Genomic DNA, 27,553 nt, shown 5'->3' with positions numbered 1-27,553 from the left:
ACAGGATACTATTAAGTAGACTTAAGGGTGTTAAAAGTGAAGGAAAATACATGAAATTTTCAGAATCAAGTAGTAATGGGGAAAGCAATAGATTGCAGGGGAAGGAATGGGGTTTGGCTTCAATCAAAGAGTATACATGATACAAGAAAAACCATGAGTGCATTAACACTAATCTTGATGTTTGTGTTTGTTGATTTTTGTCAAAGCATACAGAGAGAATGATCAAGCTTCCAGTCAGTGCTTTCTCTAGGGGGTGGGGATGGGTATCTCAGGATATCACCTGTACCTGAGCAGAGCCCTGAAAGCAGTTGCAGTCATGAGCAGCCTGTTCTTGCTTTTTGAAGTGTCTGGTGTAAAGTGTGCTCAGTTATGTTGAAGCATGGATGTAGTCCAAGGACCGTTCTTTGATGCCCTTTCGCTGCCATCATTCCAGATGTTATCTAAGGTTTCATGGTGTGATTTTTTTCTTCTTTCTTTTTTTTTAATATTTGTTACAGTTTATTGACTTTGTATTCCAGTTGTATCCCCCTCCCTCATTCCCTTCCAACCCCACCCTCCCTCCCTCCCTCATCTCCTCCTTGTCCCTTTCCAAGTCCACTGATAGGGAGGTCCTCCTCCCCTTCCATCTGACCCTAGCTTATCAGGTATCTTCAGGACTGGCTGCAAAGTACTCCTCTGTGCCCTATCATGGCTGCTCCTCCCTGGGGGGGAGGGGGTGTCAAAGAGCCAGCCATTGAGTTCATGTCAGAAATAGTCTGTTCCCCTTTCTAGGGTGCCCACTTGGATGCTGAGCTGAGCAGGGGTTCTAGGTTGTATCCGTACATGGTCCTTGGTTGGAGAAACAGTCTCATGATGTGATTTCAAAGGCAGCACTCACCTATTCCTACTGACACCATGCTGGGACACCCCCGCTTGGCTCCTGGAAATCACAAAACATGTCTTCCCTGCAGTATTTGCCTACAAAGGTTCTATGGAATGGATTCACTTTTTCACCGTTTCTGGCTTTAAAAAAATCTGGGTTCATCATCTTGTTATAAAAGAGGATAATGCTGCTCCTATGAGGCAACGAATTATGAGAAGCAAGGGAACAGGACCCTGAAGGATCCTAGTGAGTGGCTGAGTGTGAAGCTATCAGAGAGGTCTTTGCAGAGGGTGCAGCCTCAGGAAGAACGAGGTTAGGAGAGAAAGCAGAGCCAGAAAGGGGTTGAATCTTAGCAGTTTAGCTTTGAGGTAAGCACACTCAAATGCAGATATCAACTAACCTAAGCTAGTCACCGCACAAAAGCAGCAGCGAGAGAGAGTAATGGCTGAAAATACAAATTAGGAAATATTCAGCAAATATTGACAATAAAAATCATGCCAAAAAATGGTATCGTCCTGGTCAGGAGTCAGTACAATGTGAGATACCCAGACCAGGACCACCAGGCCTGGACATATGTCTTTTCACCTCGTAAAGATGTTAAGAAAACTACCTTTGGCTCTTTGTGAGGCTGCTGGACATAGCAAAGCATGTGCCATTTGATTCTACCCCACAGAGAACCTGCCATTTTCTTTAATTTCTCAACAGTACTCAGACAATCAAAAATTATTTTCTCACTTAGTTCTTTAAAAATGTGTTGTAAACATCATTCTAAGATCTGTTTTTCATTATTTAAAAAATTCAGAAGTTCAAGTAAGTCATTAGCAAAAAAAAATGAAAATGGAATAAAAGTAAAGAAAGTGGGTCTCCATAATTTTTCCATTTTCCTAAACATTTGAGTATTCTAGGCTGTAAGGAAATAAAATCCCTTCAAATTCCAAATACATAATGGGCTCATTCTTCCCCACAGATGTGAAATAGTATCACAGCATCTTTTTGTGTCTATTTAGAAGACATTGTTTGGCAGAAGAATCTTGCATGTTAATTTAATGCATTTCCCATATAGTTCCCAAAGTGCAGTAAGAACAATTCTAGATATTCTAAAGGATAAAAGGATCCTAGCAATACCAATTACAACCTCTTGCTCAGGTGCAGAATAAGTGTGTCTACAAACCTTTTGAAAACTTCAAGCCATCTGTGACACATCTGTAAAATAATTAGACCTGTGAAATGTATCCCAAGTCTTATGAAACTATGTGTCTTGTGTTTATTGTGTAATATATGTTTATCAATCTGATGATATAATTGATTAGTTGTGAAGCGTTTGGTTTCCTTGTGCCATCTTCACAAAGGCATACCACTCATTCTGTTCAGAATCAGCACACTGCCCTCAAACATCTCCTCCTCCCCATTTCTGCTGGGTGATACCCTCTTCCCAATGGACTCTCTGCTATTTTCACATCGTCTATACTTGTAATCAATGCTTTACTTAGTATACAAAATGTTGTACTTCATGATGACATTTTTCATACACATATATATTCAATATTCATCATTCAATCCTACCCCCTTCTTCTACTTCAGCCTTCCCCCTCTTTTCCTGCAGCAGGGAACACTCTAATATCAGGCTGTCACATATACGTGGATATATAGATAGACAGGTAAGTTCTGCACATGAGAGAAAATAGATATTTGTCATATTTCCTGCTTACTCTTCTCTCTTGTTCCTCCTGTCTTCCTTCCTTTCATTAAAGCCTTTCTCTTTACCCTCATATTATCACTCTATTTTCATCTCTTTATACTGAAAAAGTCATAAAATATATTTCATCTATCTATCTATCCATCCATCCATCCATTTATCATCACTGAGTTACTCTCCTAAAAACTAATTTTGTAACTTTTCATACCCTAATGACAAAAAAATATGCAAAGCTTCAGTGTTTGTCAAATAATTTGGGGGTCATTTAATAAATATCCAGATGACTGTAGAGTGTAGAGACTTCTTTACATAGGACCAATAATTAAAGCAGAGTTTCTGGAATATAAGGTACTATCCAAAAGAGCATCTTAAAGACAGTGGTCAGGCAGGAGTGTAAGAAGTGAGCAACATATTCATCAAGGACTTGCTAGCATGTTTTAAGACAAAAGTGTAACTGATATGTCAGATGTCTACACATAAAGCACATTATGGTTGATAGTAACCTCTGTGAATTCCAGAGTTACATGCAGAGGATCAAACTTCAAAACGTATTTTCCAAAGATATCAATCCCTACTTCAACATAACTGAGAAAAGATGTGAAGTTTTACAATTGTATTCGTGAAACACACCATTGGACCCCTTTAATGATAGTGCATCTGAAACAGGTGTAGGCTTATACAAGTCAAAGTTTGATTGTTTTCTCCTTATATTGCTTCTTCTACAGCCTTGGAGCTTCTTTTTTTTCTGTCTAGAAAAAAAAAACTTTATTGGAAACAGATCGTAGTTAAAATAATCACCAAGTTAGAAAGACTTGTAGGAATAAATGCTTCTTTACTGAGAACACTTGACAGTAAGAAATGCATCTTCCCAAACTAACCTCAATTTATCTCTACCTTCAATGCCAAACCTTACTATATTAATTTTCAGTCTCAATCTCTGAGACGCTCTCTCCCTCCCTCTCTCTGCTCTGTCTTCCCAATCCTTTTCTCTATTTCTCCTTTTCTTTTCCTGTCTGACCTGTAAAGTAATGACCTTATTTTATATTCTAATCTCTTTTTCATAACTTAGCTCTATATTTTAGGGAAAATGTTTTAAAAATTAACTTAAGTTTTTTTATATGAATTAAACCAGTTCCCAACTTTTATATATCCATCATAATTTATTATATTAGGAAGCTTGTTTAATATTCTGCAGAATTCATTTTTTTCACATTCATAATTATAAAATGAATGTCAGATGCCTAATATATATCTAATAAATATATCTTGAATTAATTGAAATTAAGATTCTAAAGGATGATGTGCAGGCTATGAAAGTTCTTTCATTAAAGGTCAAATAATGTTCAATATACTGTACTTAGTAAAAATGGGTAATTAAGTAATAAAACCATAATACAACGTTCAATGATGAGTTGAAAGTGATTCCTGAGTTAACCTTTTAACTTAATTTTAAATAGGAAATTTGATTAGGTAACATAATTGATTAGGTAGGCATGGGAGTCAAGCAAATTTTCCACTAGAGTTATTTCATTTTCATAGGTGGACTCTGTAACAAGACTAGAGCAGCAGTAAGGTGGCAATGGCATCTGCAGTTCTGATGGCCTTCTGGATTTCTGTGGTGATGCTACATGGTGGCGGGCTTTGCAGAAACTCTGTAAGATGAGGGATGATGCGGGGACACATAATCTAGCCTTGCCTAATAATAACAATAACAATAACAATAACAATAATAATAGTAATAATAATAACTTTGTTTATATGAGCAAGAACACATCCAGGACCGGTCTATTTGTGTGTAGTCTGCAAATACACAATGCTTTGACACTTCTAAACAATGGAAATAAAAGACTGACTGAGCGAGACAGCAACGTGCCGTCTTGCTCCATATATAACAAGGGAGACATTCAGCAAACAGAAAAAGGTGTTGAAATGTGACGCACACTGTGGAAGAAGAAAAGGTAGAGAAGGTGATGAGAGCTGGGAGCACAGTGCGGGGACCTACAGAGGCTTCGGTATCAGCCGGAAAGTCTATTTTTCTGAGCAAAATGGAGAAGCATCGGAGATGTTCTAAATGATCTTAAGTTAACTCTCTGAGAAATTATGGAGGGGAATGGTACAATATGATCTGTATCTTACAAAATGAGCGTCCAGGTCAGCTAAGAAGAGCTTGTAAAGGCTACTGTAGAACTGAGAACAGTCAAGAGGCTACTGCCATTATAAGCAAAATTGATGACAGAGGACAAGGTAATGGAAACAGCTGTTCCTGTTTCTCTAACTCATTGAAATTTATGAAGGTGCTCATGAAAATTGCACTTATTCATGTCTGTAATTCAGTGGAACTAAATGCATTTATAATGGTATGGAATTGTCATGATTGGGTTTTATGATGCTGGCCTCCTGAACAGATGAAACTTTACCCATTAAATAATAGCTTTCCTCCACTCCCCAAGCATCAGGGATTAAATTAAGTAGAAAAGAGAGTAACAAATCTTAATATACGGCCTGTCTTGCTGCCTTATTAAAACATTATCTTCAGTTCTTCATAGATCTTAAAGGGGTTGTCTACTAGTCTTCGACTTAACCTAAAAGATCTCCTCAAACATCCTTACAGAAAAATTCTATCGGTAATAATCTCCCTCTCTGTATTTACTTATAAGAAGCTGCCTTAATTTCTCCACTGTTTCTGAGTACAAGTTTACTTACTATAAACATTCATAGGATGCTTGGTTGGCACTGTTTTTTGTTTGTTTGTTTTGTTTTGTTTTTACAGTGTTTCATTTTCAGACTTGGAAGATAGAAGACCACAGTACCCTAGTGTTTATAATGTCAGATGAGAAGTCTACATAGAGTCTTATTGGGTATCCTTGTATGTGACACGTTTCCTTTCTCTTACTGATGGTTATTAATCTGTCTGTCTTGTTAAAATTTATTAGAATGTGTCTGTAAGTGGGTCTTTGCATTTATCTTTCTTAAGGTTCTAATATCTTCTTGGATATCTATTTTGTATCTTTTGTCAAATTTGCAGAGTTTTTTGTTGTTATTATTACTATCACAACTTATATCCTCTGTGTTCTCTCCTTTTCCCTATGGTTATAATGTGGCTCTGCTGCTTTGGGCTGGGCCATAGAACCCTTAGTTTCAGCTCACTTTTCTTGGATTCTTTAGATTCAGTGTTGTTGACTGTTTCTTCTGTTTATATATTAATTTTAATTCCTCTTAGTAGTTTCCAAAAAGGTGTTATACATTTCTGGGGTAGAATTCCAGTATGTGTTTGGTTTGGGGTCTTTAGTAATACCTCCAGTTATTCACACATTGTCTTTTTCTCTCATACCTTGTTTTAGTTCTTCATGTAACTTCAAAGCCGCCATTTTAGCCCCTTTGCTTAGAGGACCAGCCACCAGATCATTTGCATAGTCACCTTTCTACTGATATTTATATTTTCCTTTAAATGTACTTTGTTTTCTTTTCTGCATTTCTCTCTTTCTTTCTCTTTCTCCCTATCTCACACACACAAATAATGCCTCTAAAAAAATTTGTCTTGAAACTTGAATTCTATAAATCAGATTTTCTTTGCTAGGGCTGTATTTCTGTGCTGTTTTTGTTTGTTCGTTTATAATTGCAGGCTAATTCTGTGTCAACCATCAATGCAAGGTGTGAAATAAAAGTACCTCTCAAAAAAAGGTAATTGTTTTATCTTTAAAAAAAAAGTACCTCTCAAGTCCTTTCAGAATCTTTTTTTCTGAGCCTACATGTTCAGTTTCTAATTTTCTTATACATTTATTTTTGTTAATGTCTTAATCTATAAGGGTTTGTACCTTTTAAAAAAGAATAAACAAAAAGAGGAAAGGTGAATATAATTCCTAGCCTCTTAAATATACTGGCAGTCAGTAATCTGTTGAGGAAGAGACTTACAATGATAGACAAACTTTCAAACACAAAATGGCTGCATCCCGTTTTGTCTGCATGTTTGTAATCAGGTCTGTCATCTGCATGGTACAATTTCTTCTATCCACCCTGACTTGCAAAAGCTGCGCACAAATGACCAAAATCAATTGTCTTGTTGTTTAGTATGGTTGTTCTCAAGGCAACGGGTAGCTACTAAAAGCAGAAATGGACTGAAGTTGCATAATTTATTATGCAAGCCTTTCTTTGGAAACTGTGATCCCTCTCCAGGCTACACCTGTACAAGAGTTCCTTCAGAAATATTCCATTACTCTAGTTCTTTCTAAGAGGACAACACTTTCCCGAAGCTCCTCAATGTCCGTATATACTACTCTGACCCATGATTCTTTTTGAAGAAAAGACTACTCACTTACCTAGTGGAACATATTATAATGGAAAAAGAAAACAACTAAGAAAAGTTTAGTTTGTGGCCTAATGTCCCAAGTGTGCAGTGAGACAACTATTTGACTATTATCTGCTATACTTAGATAACCATGTGATGAGATAAAGTTGGAAGCTATCTGAGAGAGAAGGCACAAGCAGAGGTCTTTCTAGCAAGACATGTTAGGTCGATGGTGGTACAAAGCTCATGGGAGTAACCATGCAGTATCTGACCTGCCTAAGGACCACTTCACTGCTTTCAACACATACCTTATGCTGCTTGAGTTGCCAAGAACCAGAAATTAGATATCCTAGGGACCAAATTTACAACCAAATACTACTTTTCTAAAAATAAATTAATAAATAGAAAGAAAGAAACAAAGAAAGAAAGAATAGAGAGAAAATTATGCCTGTGATATTCTTCTATACTCAGAGATCAGTATTTTGCTCAGCCAGCATCAGAAAAGCTTACCCTTGTTGCAAATGGAAACAAGTATAGAAAGCCATAACCAGACTTTACATACACACAGAGAAACCTTGGAACATCCAGGCCTAACTGGGGTCAAGACTTCAAAAAAATCTCTCCCTTCAAGGCTCAAGAAAATTTGTGGAAGAGGAGGAAGAAAGAGTTTAAGATCCAAAGGGGATGGAGAACAGTTTGGAAATATGGCCCAATAAATCAACACAAGCGAAACTCATATGAACGTACAGAGACTGATGCAGAAAGCACAGAGCCTGCATGGGTCTGAACCAGATCTTCTACATTATGTATTATGCTACCAGTTTAGTGTTTTTATGGGATGCCTGGATATAGGAATGAGGGAGTCTCTGATTCTTGTGCATTCTTTTGGGGTCTTTTGATTGTTTGTTTTTCTGTTTGATTGTCTTGTCCAACTCTGACGTGAAGTTATTTTATCTTTTATTTTATTCTGTTATATTTTATTATTATCTCTTAGAAGCCTGCTTCTTTTCTTTCTTTCTTTCTTTTTTTTTAATTTTAGCTCATTTTGTATCCAGCCACTTTGTTGAAAGTGTTTATTAGCTGAAGGGGTTCTCTGGTTGAATTTTTAGCGTCGCTCATGTATACTATCATAACATCTGCAAATAGTGATATTTTGATTTCTTCCTTTCTGATTTGTATTCCCTTGATCTCCTTTAGTTGTCTTATTAATTTATTTTTTGTTGATTGCAGTTTATTCACTTTGTATCCCAGCTATAGCCACCTCCTTCATTCCCTTCCAATCCCACCCTTCCACCATCATCTCCTCCCATGCCCCTATCTAAGTCCACTGATAGTGGAGGTCCTCCTCCCCTTCCATCTGACCCTAGCATATCAGGTGTCATCAGGAGTGGCTGCATTGTCTTCCTCTGTGGCCTGGTAAGGCTGCTCCCCTATCAGGTGGAGGTGATCAAAGAGCCAGATACTGAGTTCATGTCAGAGACCACCTCTGTTCCTTTTTCTAAGGAATCCACTTGGATACTGAGCTGCCATGGGTTACATCTGTGTAAGGGTTATCTCTATTCATGGTCCTTGGCTGGAGTATCGGTCTCAGAAAAGATCCCTTTGCCCAGATTTTTTAGTTCTGTTGAACTTCTTGTGGAGTTCCTGACTGCTCCAGGTCTTTCTATCTCCCCCTTCTTTCATAAGATTTCCAGCACTCTGCCCAAAGTTTGGCTATGAGTCTCAGCATTTGCTTTAATACCTTTCTGGGTAGAGTTCCAGAATGGTGGATCAATGGAATTGAATAGAAGACCCAAAAATAAACCCACACACCTACAGATATTTGATTTTTTTTATAAAGAAGCCAAAACCATACAATGGAAAAAAGACAGCATCTTCAATAAATGGTGCTAGTACAACTGGATGTCCACATGTAGAAAAATGCAAATAGATCTATATTTATCATCCTGCACAAAAATAAAGTCCAAGTGGATCAAAGACCTCAACATAAAACAAGACACTAAATCTGTTAGAAAAAAAAGTGGGGAAGAGGCTGGAACTCATTGGCACAGGAGACAACTTACTGAGCAGAACTCCAAAAGCACAGGCTCTAAGATCAATAAATGGGACCTCATGAAACTGAAAAACTTCTGCAAAGCAAAGAACACTGTCATCAGAACAAAATGACAGCCTACAGACTGGGAAAGGATCTTCACCAACCCTACATCTGACAGAAGGCTTATATCTAGAATATATAAAAAACACAAGAAGTTAAAAAGCAAAAAATCAAGTAATCCAATTAAAGAATGGAGTACAGAGATAAACAGAGAACTCATAATAGAGGAATATCAAATGGCAGAGAAACACTTAAAAGAAATGCTCAGTGTTCTTATTCATCAGGGAAATGCAAATCAAAATGACCCTGAGATTTCACCTTATACCAATCAGAATAACAGAGATCAAAAACTCAAGTGATAATATATGTTGGAGAGGATGTGGAGAAGGGGGAACCCTCTTCCACTGCTGGTGGGAATGTAAACTTGTACAACTACTTTGGAAATCAATCTGGCACTCTTTCAGATAATTAGGAATAGTGTTGCCTGCTTCTTTCTAATGGGAGACAGAAAGAGAGTGAATCCAGATGTGAGAGTGGGCGAGGAGGAACTGAGGAGAGTAGCAAGGGGTGAGGAAACAAATCAAGATATATTATGTAAGAAAAAATATTTTCAATAAAAAAGGGAAAAAGGAAAAGAAAATTTGTCAGAAAAAAATATTGTCAGTATAAGATAGTGAGAATGAGTAACCCTGTAAAATAAGAAAGCAATAGCATTTAAAGGATATTATTAAAATAAAAGTTTATCAGAAAAGAAAAGTAGCTATTGCTCCATTGCACACCTCTAAACTTTGTTGGAAATGGGATCAATTGAAGAAGACAGTTCACTTCAGCTCCCAAAAATATTGGAATACATTTCCTCATGTAAAATTTGAATCTAGGCTACACATTAGTTTCTCAAATGACACTTAAAAATTCAAAGGTGTCTTTCGGGATGGGGATTGAGCATTTTAGTCAGGGTCCTCTCTCGATTAGTTTCTTTAGATGTACAGATTTTAGTAGGTTTATCCTATATTACATGTCTATATGAGTGCGTATATGCCATGTGTGTCTTTTTGCTTCTGGGACAGCTCACTCAGGATGATCCTTTCCAGGTCCTACCATTTACCTGCAAATTTCATGATTTCCTTATTTTTCAATATTCCATTGTGTAGATGTACTACAATTTCTGCATCCATTCTTCAGTTGAGGGGCATCTGGGCTGTTTGCAGCTTCTGCCTATTACAAATAAAGCTGCTACAAACATGGTTGTGCAAGTGTCCTTATTGTGTACTTAAGTGAGCCTCTTTTGGATATATGCCTAGGAGTAGTATGGCTGGATCTTGAGGAAGCACTATTCCTAGTTGTCTGAGAAAGTGCCAGATTGATTTCCAGAGTGGTTATACAAGTTTACCATCAGAAGAAGAAGAAAACAGGAAACAAGCTAGAAACCCTCCACGGAGGGCTTCTGAAAGGCTCTGCCCTGCAGACTATCAAAGCAGATGCTGAGACTTATGGCCAACTGTTGGGCAGAGTGCATGGAATCTTATGTAAGAAGTGGGAAATAGTAAGATCTGGAGAGGACAGGAATTCCACAAGAAGAACAACAGAACCAGAAATTTGAACACAGGGGTCTTCCCAGAGACTCATACTCTAACCAAGTACCATGCATGGAGATAACCTAGAACCCCTGCACAGATATAGCCCATGGCAGTTCAGTGTCCAAGTGGGTTCCATAGTAATGGGAAGAGGGACTGCCTCTGACATAATCTGATTGGCCTGCTCTTTGATCACCTCCCCCTGTGGGGGGAGCAGCCTTACCAGACCACAGAAGATGACAATGTAGCCACTCCTGATGAGATCTGATAGACTAAAATCAGAAGGAAGGAGAGGAGGACCTCCCCTATCAGTGGACTTGGGGAGGGGCATTTGTGAAGCAGGGGGTGGGAGGGTGAGATTGGGAGGGGAGGATGGAGGGGTTTGTGGGGGGATACATAGTAAATAAAATATAATTAATAAAAAATTAAAAAAAAGAAAAAAATTTCAAAGATGTCAGGCTAGGAAAGTGAGGAATTAAACTGAAATTTAAAAAGCTTGTCAAGCACTGCACTCAGGGTCAGCCGCTTTGGACCCAGAGAAGAGCATGTCTGATTGCATGCAGGTTGATGCCCCAGGTCCCGCCTCTGAAAAAAAGGTATCGGACGGGTCTGATACTCTTTGGGTGGATGACACCTAAATGAACATCAGTACAAAGTCCCAATTTATTTCTAATATCAGAGATCAGACCTCTACTCTTGCATGATGCATCTAAAACAAAAAGGGGAACTGCAGAGAGCTGTGTAATGCCGCACCTTAAAGATGGAGCTGGTTTCCGCCTTCCACCTTCCCGATGGTGAGTGCTCTCTGTCAGGAACAACTCCACATTTGGCTAAGGCCGAGGATCTGGCTTGCTTCCATGTATGTGGACCTATCTGCATTGCCCACATGGCACGCTGGGGTTGGTTACCCAGAGGCTATTTAAGCTGTGGGCTGGCTTTCCCCAGGGTCAGATGATTGTTCAAGGTTCCTGAATAAACTGCATTGAAAAAAAAAAAAGTAATTTCCCACATATTGGTAAGCTAGCTTTTTCAATTCAGTAAAAAAAAAAAAAAAAAAAAAAAAAAAAAAAAAAAAAAAAAAGCTTATCAAGTACTCTCTTTATATCAGAAAAAAAAATCTCTTTGATGTTTTAGTCATTCTCCCATTACTTCTGGATGACAATGCAACTTAGAAATATAAATATGTGCTTCAAAGATGGCAGCAATACAACTTGAAAAATCATACGCGCACCTTTGGATAAATTTAGGTAAAGAAAAGGTCTGATGCATTTTAGAGGACTCTGGATGTACCAAGAAAAGGTTTTCTAATTCAGGGAGTGGCTGACTTGCCCAAGTGGACAAAAAGGTGCACTAGAAATAAACAATTATCTTCTTACAATGGAAGCCACCCATGTCTAATGTTCCTCAAAATTACAGATTCTTGGACATTTTCACCTTAACATGATCAACCACACATATATCTTGGGTTTTTAAGTCATAACAGGTAATTCTTTTGTTGTATTTCAAGAAAATGTGTAATTTCTCAATCTTACAAGATTTAAAACTATGCTTCATTGAGTCATACTCCAAACTATACTTCCATTATTTCTTGTACTTATAGTATCTTTGCACAACAACACTAACTCATTTGAAATCTCCTTGAAGACATGTCAAATTGCCACTACCTTAAAGTAAAAACACATCAAAAAACTCTCTGTTAAAAGACAGGATAAGCCAAAAGGATGAACTCAATTTTAATATTGTAGATATTTTTGTTTCATATTGTTTACTTCGGCATTATCTTTCAGGTCTTTTACTCGTATATTCTGATTTCTAGTTGAATTTTTGTGGTCACTCATGTATACTACTATATCATCTGCAAATAGTGACACTTTGACCTCTTCCTTTCCAATTTGTATCCCTTTGACCACCTTTAGTTGTCTTATTGCTCTGGTTAGAACTTCAAGTACTATGTTGAAGAGATAGGGAGAGAGTGGTCAGTTGTCTTGTCTCTGATTTCAGTGGGATTGATTTGAGTTTCTCTCCATTTAGTACTGATATTACGTTTTTATGGGTTTTTTTTATTCTGTTTTGTGTTTCTTAAGATTTTCTGTTTTTTTTTTTTAAATTATGCTTTTTATTTACTTCTGTGTTTTTGAGAAAGAGAGAAAGAAGGTATAGAGTTAGGCATGTGGAGAGACAGAGAGGATCTTAATGAAGTTTTGGATAAAGAAACAATGATCATAATATATTGTACAAAATATTTACTTTCCATAACAAAAAAAATTTACAGGACCAAGTTTACACACGCTCTAGCAGTAGGTTGCCTGACCATTTGAAAATGATTCTGGCTCTAATATGCATATGAATTTGATATTTGGAAACTATAAAGTGTGTGTTGAACTATGTCAAAAAACACAGATGGATTTGGGGAGGAGAAGCTGAGGTTAAGGATGGGGCAACTTTCCCATGGGAAGAAAATTAATTTCTTATGAGGATTAACTACCAAGAAATAATTGCTGATCCTCTTTGCAAGTGCTACAATATACACAATGCCTACTTCAAAAATGGTGACTCGCCACTGAAGAGTGACAAATCCAGTTTTTCCTGACTTCCACACACAGACACGCACATGTGCGTGCATGTGCGTGCACACTCATACACAGAGAGAGAGAGAGGAAGAGAGAGAGAATCTTGTCCATGTTTGAAATAAGTTCTTTGTTGTTACTGGAAGCCTATAGACAATTAGAAGTTATTACAGTGAACTAAATTAACAAAGTAACTGTTATGCATTCTTGTGAGGAACGCAGCAAAAATGCAACCTTACCAAAATATTCCCAAACATACCTTTACTAATTTTGTCACTAAAATATTAAAAACTGTCCATTAAAATTATTTGACAATATGGCCTATTTATCCCTAAATTATTTCAATAAACACAGAACACTACGGTTACATATGTCATTACTAAAATGTGTCAACAGCCTCTTTATAGTTTCTATAATTTAAGATCTTAAACTTCTTCCAATTCCTAGTATTCAACTAAGTCAGCAAATTAGCCTGAAGTTGGAGACTAATTGAAACAAAATCTATCTGAAAAAGGTCATGAAGTAAAGTCATGATAAGGTCATCCCCTTCCCCAAATTTCCACTCTTCCTCATTGCCCTTTGCTTGAAAGGACCTTCTCATCAACACATTAATTAGTGGTGCAAACAGACAACCAGGGGATAGAAGGGTCTCAGACAGCCTTATATAAAGCAGGTAATTGTAGAGAGCACACCCACGATGATCCATTTTTTAATATACAAGGTTAAATTTATATCCATGTCACTGCTCAGTTTCACAGTATCACAACCCAACACACTAAGCTCGTGAATGTATATTAGACAGCTCAAGTTTAATGATCGAAATGAGATTTTTCTGATATTTTGTGAGATGTATAATAAATACACAGAGAGAATCAATATTTTGTATTAAATGGAGAGATCCTCAAAAAGATTATAGAAAATGATGAAACAATGTGTTTTTTTCTGAAAAATGATTTTATTGTTGTATTATAAAAACCAAATAGGTTACCATTGATAGGTAACTATACCACATAGGACTAGTTATATAACCTCTTTCACAGTGCTTTCTCCTTCAATGAAGGGCTCTAGAGCACCCATCTGTGGGATCAATAAATGGAATAGGCATTGACTGAAAATATTAAAAGGGTTGGCAGGCTATTCAGCAATTAAAGTCGTATGGTTTTCCCGAAGCATGAATTGTCGAAAGACTACTTTGTATACTACCATCATTAGAGCTATTAGCTTTCAAATTCTTCCACATTATATACGAGAAGTAACATATACATTTAAACATGATCAATCAGATTAAAAATTTAACAGTTTGTAAAAGGGAACAAAGTATGTACTCAAGATCCCCATAAGTAACATACATACATACATATATATGTATATATATATATATTTAGATTCACAAAATTTCAGTTTTCTGATCTGTAGCATAAATGGCACATATTCTGTGACTTTCCAACATTAGCTCTAGCTTAAACATTCTGATTCCAAAACTTCTAAATAAAAAGATTTTCCAAACTTTTGTAGTTTGAGCACCTTCAAATTAATTATGCAGAAAATAAAAAAATTGGTGCTACATAATATCCCTATTTTAACAGTTGTCATTATGAATCAATTATAGAATCTTAACATGTAGAATTAAACAATATACAAACTTGAAAAGGCTTCAGGTCTTTTAATGCTTTCTATGTTGACATTGTCATTTGGATAGAGGCTACAGAGAAACTTTTTATTGCCATACTTTCACAAACCCAGACTTTCAAGTGATATTACAGAGGACTATATCAAGTCATGCCATATTTACTCTTATATTAAGGGAAGAAACTTTTATTTGAAAATATAATTGGTTAATGAAGCTATTAATTAATTCCTAAAAGTCCATCACATTGCTATCATAATCTATTATGCAACAAGTGCCTTCATGAATTTTCATTGATGGTCCAATTTGATAGTCACAAAAAACCAACAAATAACATTTACAAGAAAACAATATTCCTACTGATCACACATTTCTTATAACAGATTAAGCCTGGTTTAATAAAATAAACCCCAAACTTACTTGATCCTTAAAAATATCATCTGAAAGCTAAATTTTATAGCCTGTGGCTATAATATATTTTTTCATATTTTAGGTAATTGCAAACAAAGCATTTGACTTAATTGTATTTACTACAGTTTATCATGGCAAAAGGCAATCAGAAAACTATACCATTCATGTCTGTGATCTTTATTTATTAAGATAATTACATGGTGCTTGTTTCAAAGCCACTCATTAAAAAGTATATTATTAGTTTGATTTATTGGTCTATTTTCAGAGATTTTTATTTATTAGCAAAAGTAGAAACCTTTCTTATCCACTGAAATTTATTAACATTGCCCGTTAAACCATGCCAATGAATGTTATATTATATTATAATCAATCATAAATGGACACAAACATAGTTAAAGATGTATTACACTGGAAACAATACAATAACTGGTTTTAAAATTGACTGTAGAAGGTAAGAAGGTAAAAACCATGAAACTAGTAATATGCTATTTTCTGAGTACAACAAACCCCAGTGATTAGCAAATGCTGTCTATTTTATATTCTCTCTAAATATAAGAACATACATATATATGAATATATATATGAATACATATACACATATACACATACATATATGTATACTATCCCAAAGAAAACATAATAAAGTGATATGCATAATTTGGTTAATTGGAGAGTAACTGCCATGCTGAATTGTAGTGAGAATTTTGGATTTTTTTTTTTTTTCAGAAAACACAGAAATGTTATGAGAATATGTTTTTGTTTTAATCCCTGGTTTTGGGATAAGAGGCTGCCTCACAGCTTGTGACTGTGATTTGCCTCATGCTCTAGCAGTGGTGTGGTTTAGCTTGATGTAGATAGTTTCTGAAAGTGTGTTTGGAATTCTGGGAACTTTTCAGAGGATATATAAAAGCCAGGGCCCAGAGAGGCAGGGTTGCTCTGTTATTGGCTGGTTGGTGGTTGTTTGCTGTTTGTTATGTAATCATGCACAAAGAAACGAGAAGAAATTAGGTATCACGACAATGAAGATGAAACTTGCCACAAGGAAATCAGTGCCTCTATCAAGAAGTAGTAAAACCGTAAATTCTCCCCCTTTCCGCTTCTATCCTTTTTTATCTCCTATCTAGTATTAATGGGTTAATAAAACTGGAGAATGGTGGAATAGAGAAAAAGGAACCCACACAGTAGCAAACACTGGCCACATTGAATAAATGATTAAAACATGTACTTTTGCTTTCCATACTTATGGAAATAAAAAAAAAAATAAATGCACTGGGCTTCGGTTGAAAATTCTTATCACTTTCAGTTTTCCTTCCTGTATCAGTACTATGCATTTGCATATGTCCATACAGCAAAGCCTTACATGTTTAACTCATAAGAGGCAATGGAGAAAGCAACAAGATGTCATCCCTTCTATCCCGAGACACTGAGAACAACGTGCATGCGGCATGCAGTACCTTTGGGTATTGTTTAACAGGAATCAATACTCTTTCGGAAAGCTTTATGTTTTTGTTGCTGATGACATCGAGATATTTCTTTTCCTCATCTTCTTTTTTTCCATCTGAACCTTGAAATTTTTCAATTTCTGAAATCACAAAACCAAAATAAATGACATGAAAAATAAGGCACAGTAAAAGGATGATTGTTTTTGAATGCTTTTGACAAAGGCTGAACCTGCACCTTGAAAAAACGTATGTGGATACTGCTACACTGTGACGTCTGCCGACAGCAACTAAAGACTGACGATGTAACACGACTGCAACTGCTGTGAACAACAACAAAACGCACTTAGCCGCCGTATGCATCTTCTAATAAAATGCCAAAAAAGTGTTCTTTGAACACTTAAAACATCCACACAAACAACTTTCCTGGAAACAGGAGCTAGGGCAATGCATATTGTAAGTTCACAACTTTTATTTCACTTAGGATTATTCCTAAGAAAATAAAATATTTTAAAATAGTGATCATCCGGTTGTCTGAAATACAGCAAAATAAATGTTTTATATTATAAACAATCATAAAATCATCTTAAAATGGTAATACAAAATAATATAATTATAATTGGCAAATGCTGAGAAAAATGATTATTTTGCCCTTTTAGAATGTTCCAAAGTGGCTATTCAAAATATAATTATACTATTTACTCATTACTACATTTTAATATTTTCATTAAAAATGTGAATCTCTACTATGTCTACCGGAGATAGAATAGAAGACAAAAAGGGACCTGGTTTTGTAAAGCATGTATTCTAATGAGGAAAACAACCACTTAGAAAAAACAAGCATATATGTTTGGGAAGAATAATACACAGCATGAAGCTATAGAAAATGTGAATGGGAGTGAAATCTAGGTATATAGCTTGTGCTTAGATTTATTAGACTGATGTTAGTCCAGGTCCTGAATGTTAAGGAAGAGCAAGCCAAGAGGAGACAGACAAGAAAGACTGGCAACTGAGTGAAGAATAAATTTGACTGGTTGAAGATCAGAGAAAAGAGTTTGGTGGGAAGATGCAGGAAAGATAACTGAAGATCCTGTACAAGGAGATGATTTCTGATTTTTACTGTGAATGTAATTGGAAACCACTGGGCAGTCTTGAGTAGGGAGGCAGCCACATTTATGTTTCCTTTGTAAAGATAACATGCAAAACGAGTTACACCAGAGGACAAACTAAAAGGAAAAACAGTTTATATGATTTGGTATTGTGTGTGTGTGTGTGTGTATGTATGTGTGTGTGTGTTTTGTGGGACAGTCCATATAGCTTGACCTTGAAGTCACTGTCTAATTCACTTGGTCTTGAACTCACGATCCTACTGACTCAGCCTGACCATTGCTAGCATTATAATCACACCTCACACCAAGCTCACTGGTTTACATTCATCTAGCTGGGAAGTGTTGCTGAGCTGGGGTAATAGGGTAGGAATTAGATGGTGAGGAGAAGGGGCAGCCTAAGCTGGAGTAAGTCATTCCATGTAACTGATCATGAGAAAGAGATTCATTAGGGTTATAGAAAAGCTGTCCTTGCCATTTTTTGGGGGTTAGATGATATTACCAAAATATCATCTGTAAATGTTTGTTGTCTTGCTTTTGGCCAACTTTATTTTACTGTCCCCATACGCCAGGTAGTGCAGCTAGGAAAGGGAAGGCTCTTATTTTGTGACAGATGCATCAAAGCCTTCTGTTCTCAGGGTTGTGTAGACAGAAACGTGATGACGACCACTAAGACGGGCACTGGAATACATTCTAATTCACACACAGTTTTAAAACAATTACTCTTAATGCCTGGCTACTCACAAAGCTATAAAATAAATAGTGTATTTATTATACAATGTTCTCAAATTATTACTATATTGATTACTACGTTTTAACCTACACATAAAAAAAAAAACAACCACTAAAAGTTTACACAAAAATTACTAACACATTTCAGTCACAGGTCTGTTGATTTCCAGTTTGTCCTGTGTGAAACTTCAACAATCTTTTTACAGTTTTACATTGATTACCCATACACTACCTGGATCAAAGCTGTGTGGAATGGTTTGACTATGTGTATTGACTTTCTTAGTTTTACACTAAAATTTCACTTATGCCAACAGAACTAGTTAAAAATTACTTATATATGTGCTAGTACTACTTGGCATGGTGGCATCAGGTTTCTCTTGTCATATTTCAGTATTAAGTATATTCAGTATATTAAAGAGTCATTTTAAATTGACTGCTTTATAAACGCCAAGATCTTCAGATCTTTCCCCACCTTGTATCCTTTTACAACCAGAACACTGGCAACTACAAGTAAATGGTCTTCATTGGGTGACAAGGGGCTTCTGACCACAGTTCTTGGTACTTGCATGCCACCACACGTGGCATGTTGCCTACTACTCTGAGGAGGGAACTGTAACATGAAACACAGAAGCTCTCTCTAGGCCCAATTTGCTACGGGAATAGCTTCTTTGTCATTCTGTTACAAAAAGAAACTGAATTTTTCTGACATTCATTTCCTTCACAAAATACCCAAGTTAGGCTCTTTTAGACACTTACAATTTGATCATTCTATGATTAATTCTAATAACATTCCTATCAAGAAGCAGAGTTAAATGAAATAAAATTTCCCCTGCTCTTTCCGTTCATTTCTATAATTTCACTTTGAAATGCTTCCTATTTCTTTTGGCCTTTTAACAGTTTCACACAGTCATCATTTCTTCCTTGTCATATCTGTGTGAGCAATAGTGCAATAATTACATGTCAAGTGCAGTGTCACAAAATGGTATATCCAAACCTTGTCTGGTTTCAAAACTAGAGAATATAAACCTTTGTGTCCCCTTTCATATTTTTTTTCAGATTACTTACTTTCGTATATTTAAAATAATTATCTGAATTTTGTCTATTTATTTATTTATTTATTTATTTATTTATTTATGGTTCTATCAATTGAACCTAGGGCTTAATGCACAATGCTAGAGAAATGTTCTACCACTAAGGTGCATCGCTAGCCTTCTTTGGTTTCCTCATTTTTACTTTAAAGTATGATCCTTAACACTCCCACAGTGTCCTGAACTCTCTCTGTATTACACAGTGGACTGAAACATGATGTTCTAACGCCCAGGGAGCTTACACAGGCTTACATCACCAGGACCAACTTTAAATAATCCTTTTTCTTATTTTACTATTAATGCATAAATGTACTTGGTGACATTTAGAGAATAAAATTATTCATAGAATTTCAAAGGTGCACTGATTAGAAAGTAGTGTGTAATGCAATCAAATCACTTAACATTTCCACATAAGCATTTATTTAAACCTGATCAGTACACTATGAGATATGTTATTTAGTCTATTAAAGGTGATTGTGTTAAATCTTGAAGTGCCAAAATTTTATAAGTTTCTGTTCTCCTTTAATTTATTTGTTAGTGAATATACTCATTCAAAGAATTTCTAATGCTAATGCTATAGAACCTGGGTTACATGGAAATGCAGAGCAACCTTCCACTGTCCTATCTCCATCCACTTAATGGTTGGCTGGCATCAGAAGAAGGCTAAGGAAGAAAGCAATGCAAATGGAATTTTTACTTACTTACATATAATTTCTTTAACTGTGATTTTCCTCAGGTTTCGTTATATTTTATAAACATTTTTCATTGGTTTTATCTGTTTTTATATTTTAATAAGAATATATTTATCTGAGGTTATATATGCAAATTAGTTGTATTTTTATTAAAGTAATGTTACAGAATGTCTGAAATTTCATTCCTTGTTCTAAAAACATTGTTAAGAATATATTATAGGGCTGGAGAGATGGCCCAGTGGTTAAGAGCACTGCCTGCTCTTCCAAAGGATCCAGGTTCAATTCCCAGCACCCACATGGCAGCTCACAATTGTCTGTAATGCCAGTTCCACGGCATCTGACACCCTCACCCTAATGCACATAAAATAAAAATTAAATAAATTATTAAAAAAAAAAGAATATATTATAGGGGGGCCAAGATGGCTGCGCCAGGAGAACACTGTGTCTGAGAAGCAGGATAACACACTCCATGCATCGACCAGGAGACTGAACTCTGGGCCCTAAAACTGCAGGTGAGGGGAGGCTCCCACGGCGTGTTGGGTCCACTCTCGGCTACCCAGCCAGAACCTGGAAGAGAACCCGGCTAGCACGGGCTTTGGGTGTCTGGGCTGGTGCTGCAAGCCTGCGTGTCCTGATCACTTTCCCAGGCTGATTGGTGGGCACAATGGTGCCAAAGACTGGGAGTCCCCGTCACGAAAAAAACACGACTGGGAAGCAAAGTTGCAAGTCTGATCACGGGTCACCCAGTCTTTCCCTGGAAGGTCTTGCTGACCGCGGGTACTCACCACCATCACAACTGAGCTCCCACCGCGAGGAGAGCTGCTGCGCGCCCAGCTCAAAATCCCTACTCCCTCTTGGGAGGAGGCAGGAGGCGTCCAGCAGAATCTGCCACAGACCACATTGACTGTACCCCAACCCAAGATCGGGGCTGAGAAAACCCAATCCTTTTGGGCACTACCCCAAACGCTGCCATAACCCTGCTGCAGCAGAGCAGAGGGTTAGAGAGGCACACAGCAGCTTCACAGTGCCGGAACTCCAGTGCTGCTGGCGGCTCCTAGCAAACAAACTACAGCTCGGGATCTGGGAATGTGGTCAATCTACACGTCCAGAGATTCTCCTGGGTCCAGCGCAATAAGGTCTAGAAGCAAGTTCTATCACCGGCGCCCCCCCCCCCCCCCCCGCCCCAACCACTGGCCAAGAAACCCCGGCTCAGGATCTGATTGAGAAACCCCAACCCCTTCTGGCACTCCCCTGAGAGTACCACCATAAGCCTGCCCTAGCTGAGGGGAAGGTCAGAGGGGAATGACAGAGAGGCAGCCTGCCAAGGACACAGCACCCTCTCTCCAGCTCACCCAGGGGCCCCTAGCAGAGAAACCCAAGCTCTAGATCTGAGGACACTCAATCCTACCTGGTACTCTCTCGGGATCAGCAAACATAGGCTCTACTGCCAGGCTGCTTCTGGCAGAGAGATGTGGGCCCGGGATCTGGGACTGAGAACACTCAACCTAACTCTTTCCCGTGCTACGTGCTACCCCGGGACCAGTCAACATAACCCCTCCTGGCAGAGGGAAAGGACAGAGAGGCAGCACACAGGAAAGGTGGACACTGAGTCCTTCAGCCACAGTGTCACAGAGCTGACTGTTAGCCTACCCACGCACTCTCTGCAACAGGACCAAATCAGAGAGTAGAGAGCAAGGGGAACCCCTGTTCATTCCAACTGGTCCTGCAAGAGAGTCAGTGAGCCTTATAGGGAGAGTTTGCCCCAGACCCAGGGCCTCTCCACAGAAGCAACCAGACAAGATCCCTGCTACCCACACCCCTAGTGTGGGCATCATAGGGATTCTTGGGATAGCGACCCCAACGTTGAAGCCTTTGCCTTGTAAGTCCACCAGTGTAATCCAGGTAAACAATCTCTGGATCTCAGACAGAACTGTGTAATAGTGACCTTCAGGCCACTGCAATAGTCAGAGAATCCCCGCATGCACACTGCACCCGCTAAAAGCACACGCGAATAGCTCCAGTGTCACATTCCTTACTTAGGCAAAACTGAAACCACAGTGCACACTCCCAAACCAGTGAACCTCTCTCATCTTCCTGAAAAAACAGTCCAGAAAACAGAAAGAGACAATCATAGCCCGAACTACAATCTCGAGGAACAAACAGTGAGGATTATAAATAACCAGATGGCTAGAGGCAGACATAAGAACACTCCCAACAAAAATCAGGACATGATGACCTCACCAGCAACCCCACAAAACAATGGACACTTCAATTCACTAGATATACAAGAAAACGACCTCAAAACTATGTTTCTCCAGCTATTAGAGGCCCATAAAGATGAAATGAACAAAACCCTCAGAGAAATAGCCAAAGAAAGATGAACCAAGAGGAAACAAATTGTGCTCTCAGAGAAATGACCATGAAAATTGAGGCAAACAAAGAAGAAATGCACAAAGCTCTCAAAGAAATGACCACACAAATGAAGGCAAATAAAGAAGAAATAAACAAAGCTCTCATAGAAATACAGGCAATTATATCTAAAGAAGTAGAGGCACAATTAGTGATACATAGAGAGGAAAAGGACAAAAAAATAGAAGCTCTCATTGAAAAGCAGGACTCCACATTCAAACAGATGAAGGAAATGGTGCAAGACATGAAAACAGAATTGGAACCAATAAAGAAAACACAAATAGAGAAAAACCAGAAGCTAGAGAACATAGAGAAAAGATCAGGAACTACAATGGTAAGCATCACCAACAGAATACAAGAGATGGAAGAAAGAATCTCAGGAGCCGAAGAGACACTTGCAGAAATTGACACGTCTCTCAAAGAAAAAATAAAATCAGAAAAGTTCCAAACACAAAACAGCCAAGAAATCAAGGACACCATGAAAAGACAAAACCTAAGAATAATAGGAGTAGAAGAAAAAGAAGACATCAGGCTCAAAGGTCCGGAAAATATTTTCAAGAAAATTATAGAAGAAAACTTTCCCAACTTAAAGAAGGAGATGGCCATAAACATACAAGAGACCTACAGAACACCAAGTAGACTAGACCAGAAAAGAAATTCTTTACGTCACATCATAGTCAAAACACTAAACCTACAGAACAAAGAAAAAATTCTAAAAGCAGCAAGGGAAAAAGGCCAAGTAACATATGAAGGTAGACCTATCAGAATCACACCAGATTTCTCAACAGAAACTATGAAAGCCAGAAGGGCCTGGACAGAAATCATACAGTCCTTAAGGGACCACAGATTCCAACCCAGACTACTATACCCAGAAAAACTTTCAATCAACATAGATGGAGAATTCAAAATATTCCAAGACAAAACCAAATTTAAACAATATCTACATAGTAACCCAGCTCTACAGAAGTTACTAGAAGGGAAACTCCAAACCAAAGAAAACAACTACATCTAAGGAAACAGAGGAAATACATAACTACACAACAAAAAAACCAAAAGAATATAAGCAATGAAACTCAGTGACACCATCAACTCCACATCTAAAGTAAGTAACAAATGTTGGTCACTAGTTTCTATCAACATCAACTGACTCAACTCCCCAATAAAAAGACACAGACTAACAGAACGGTTTCAGAAACAAGATCCAACATTCTGCTGCATCCAAGAAACACACCTATGCAACAAAGATAAACACTACCTAAAAGTAAAGGGCTGGAAAAATGTTTTTCAAGCAAATGGTTCCAGAAAACAAGCTGGAGTAGCCATCCTAATATCTAATAAAATAGACTTTCAACCCAAGTTAATCAAAAAAGATAAGGAGGGCCACTATATTCTCATCAAAGGAAAAATCCACCAAGAGGACATCACAATTTGGAATATCTATACCCCAAATACAAGAGCACCTACATTCGTAAATGAAACAATATTAAAGCTTAAATCACACATTGATCCTAATGCCCTAGTAGTGGGAGACTTCAACACTCCACTCTCACCATGGGACAGATCAACTAGACAGAAAACAAATAGGGAAATAAAAACACTTACAGAGACCCTAAATCAAATGGACCTAATAGAAGTCTACAGATCTTTTCATCCAAACTCAAAAGAGTATACCTTCTTTTCAGCACCACATGGAACCTTCTCCAAATTAGACCATATAGATGGTCATAAAGCAAGCCTCAACAGATACAAAAATATTGAAATAATCCCTTCTATTCTGTCTGACCACCATGGACTAAAGCTGGACCTCAACAACAACAGAAATAACCAATAACCTACACGCACATGGAAACTGAACAACTTGTTACTCGATCACAGCTGGGTTAAGGAAGAAATAAAGAAAGAAATTAAAGACTTCCTAGAATTCAATGAAAAATAAGGCACAACATACCCAAATTTATGGGACACATTGAAAGCAGTGCTCAGGGGAAAATTTATAGCACTACCAGCCTGCAAGAAGAAATTTGTAACATCACATACAAACAACTTAATGGCCCAACTGAAAACCCTAGAAAAAAAAGAAGCAGATACACCCAAGAGGAGCAGACGGCTGGAAATAATCAAACTCAGGGCTGAAATCAATCAATTAGAAACAAATAAAACTATTCAAAGAATCAATGAAACAAAAAGCTTGTTCTTTGAGAAAATCAACAAGATAGACAAACCCTTAGCCAAACTAACTAAAAAGCAGAGAGAATCTATCCAAATTAACGAAATCAGAGATGAAAAGGGTGACATAACTACAGACACTGAGGAAATTCAAACAATCATTAGATCATACTACAAAAGCCTATATGCCACAAAATTTGAAAACCTAAATGAAATGGACAATTTTCTTGATAGATTCCATCTTCCAACATTAAGTCAAGATCAGGTAGAAAGACTGAATAGCCCTATATCCCCCAAGGAAATTGAAGCAGTCATTCACAGTCTCCCCTCCAAAAAAAGCACTGGGCCAGATGGTTTCAGCATGGAATTCTACCAGACCTTCAAAGAAGTGCTAACACCAATTCTCCTCAAACTATTTCACTAAATAGAAACAGAAGGTACATTACCAAACTCATTCTATGAAGTGACAGTCACACTGATACCTAAACCACACAAAGACCCAACAAAAAAGAGAACTTCAGACCTATCTCTCTTATGAACATTGATGCAAAAATACTCAATAAAATACTTGCAAACCAAATCCAAGAACACATCAAAGATAGCATCCACCATGACCAAGTAGGCTTCATCCCAGGCATGCAAGAGTGGTTCAACATACGGAAATCCATCAATGTAATCCACCACATAAACAAACTGAAGGAGAAAAAACGCATGATCATCTCCTTAGAAAAAGCATTTGACAAAGTCGAACACCCATTCATGTTTAAAGTCTTGGAGAGATCAGGGATACAAGGCACATATCTAAACAAAGTAAAGGCAATATACAGCGAGCCTATAGCCAACATCAAACTGAACGGAGAGAAACTTAAAGCAATCCCACTGAAATCAGGGACAAGACAAGGCTGCCCACTCTCTCCATACCTCTTCAACATAGTACTTGAAGTCCTAGCCAGAGCAATAAGACAACTAAAGGAGATCAAGGGGATACAAATCGGAAAAGAAGAGGTCAAAGTGTCACTATTTGCAGATGATATGATAGTATATATGAGCGACCCCAAAAATTCAACCAGAGAACTCCTCCAGCCGATAAACACCTTCAGCAAAGTGGCAGGAGCAACTCAAAAAATCAAAGAATCAAAGAATCAACTCAAAAAAATCAGAAGCCCTCCTGTATACCAAAGACAAAAGGGCCGAGAAAGAAATTAGGGAAACAACACCCTTCACAATAGCCACTAATAACATAAAGTACCTTGGGGTGACACTAACCAAGCAAGTGAAATACCTGTTTGAGAAAAATTTCAAATCTCTGAAGACAGAAATTGAAGAAGATATCAGAAGATGGAAAGATCTCCCGTGCTCATGGATTGGTAGGATTAACATTGTGAATATGGCCATACTGCCAAAAGCAATCTACAGATTCAATGCAATTCCCATCAAAATACCAACTCAGTTCTTTACAGACCTTGAAAAAAAGATTCTCAGCTTCATATGGAGAAACAAAAAGCCCAGAATCTCCAAAACAATCCTGTACAACAACAGATCATCTGGAGGTATCTCCATCCCCGATCTCAAGTTGTACTACAGAGCAAGAGTAATAAAAACTGCATAGTATTGGCATAAAAACAGAAAGGAGGATCAATGGAACTGCATAGAAGACCCAGAAATAAACCCACACACCTATGAATACTCGATTTTTGACAAAGAAGCCAAAACCATTCAATGGAAAAAAGACAGCATCTTCAACAAATGGTGCTGGTCCAACTGGATGTCCACATGCAGAAAAATGCAAATAGATCTGTATCTATCACCCTGCACAAAACTAAAGTCCAAGTGGGCTTTATCTCAGCATAAAACCAGATACTCTAAATCTGTTAGAAGAAAAAGTGGGGAACAGCCTAGAACTCATTGGCACAGGAGACAACTTCCTGAACAGAACACAACTGCACAGGCTCTAAGAGCAACAATCAATAAATGGGACCTCATGAAACTGAAAAGCTTCTGTAAAGCAAAGGACACCGTCATCAAAACAAAACGAATGCCTACAGATTGGGAAAGAATCTTCACCAACCCTTTATCTGACAGAGGACTGATATCCAGTATATACAAAGAACTAAAAAAGCTGAAAAGCAGCAAACCAAGAAATCCAATTGAAAAATGGGGAACAGTGCTAAACAGAGAATTCTCGACAGAGGAATATCGAATGGCAGAGTAACACTTAAACCTCATTAGCTCAACCTCATTAGCCATCAGGGAAATGCAAATCAAAACGACCCTGAGATATCACCTTACACCCATCAGAATGGCCAAGATCAAAAACTCAAGTGACAACACTTGAGGTTGTGGAGAAAGGGGAACCCTCCTCCACTGCTGGTGGGAATGTAAACTGGTACAACCACTCTGGAAATCTATCTGGTGCTTTCTAAGACTATTAGGAATAATGCTTCCTCAAGACCCAGTTATACCACTGCTAGGTATATACCCAAAGTTTGCTCAAGTACACAAAAGGGATACTTGCTCAAACATGTTTATAGTAGTTTTATTTGTAATAGCCAGAACCTGGAAACAAGCCAGATGTCAATCAACGGAGGAATGGGTACAGAAATTGTGGTATTTTTACACAATGGAATACTACTCAGCAATCAAAAAGGAGGAAATCATGAAATTTGCAGGCAAATGGTGGGATCTAGAAAAGATCATTCTGAGTGAAATATCCCAGGAGGAGAAAGACAAACACGGTATATATTCACTTATATAAACCTATAAGATATGATAAACATAATGAAATCTATACACCTAAAAATGAT

General features: G+C 37.6%; 1 protein-coding gene across 3 annotated transcripts in view; it reads right to left on the bottom strand.

The window, feature by feature from the left end:
* Khdrbs2 (KH RNA binding domain containing, signal transduction associated 2) overlaps positions 1 to 27,553 on the bottom strand; it is a 469,930-nt gene that overhangs the window by 362,776 nt on the left and 79,601 nt on the right. For all 3 annotated transcript variants that reach the window (XM_021646488.2, XM_060369817.1, XM_060369816.1), the window contains one exon: positions 16,572 to 16,699. In XM_021646488.2, coding sequence (XP_021502163.1) covers positions 16,572 to 16,699 — 128 coding nt within the window. The remainder of the gene's footprint in view (positions 1 to 16,571; positions 16,700 to 27,553) is intronic.

The sequence above is a fragment of the Meriones unguiculatus genome, chromosome 16 (genome assembly GCF_030254825.1).
Source record: "Meriones unguiculatus strain TT.TT164.6M chromosome 16, Bangor_MerUng_6.1, whole genome shotgun sequence".
In the NCBI taxonomy this organism is placed as follows: domain Eukaryota; kingdom Metazoa; phylum Chordata; class Mammalia; order Rodentia; family Muridae; genus Meriones; species Meriones unguiculatus.
Note: the sequence above shows the minus strand (reverse complement) of the source record. Positions and strands in the feature narration are given on the sequence as shown.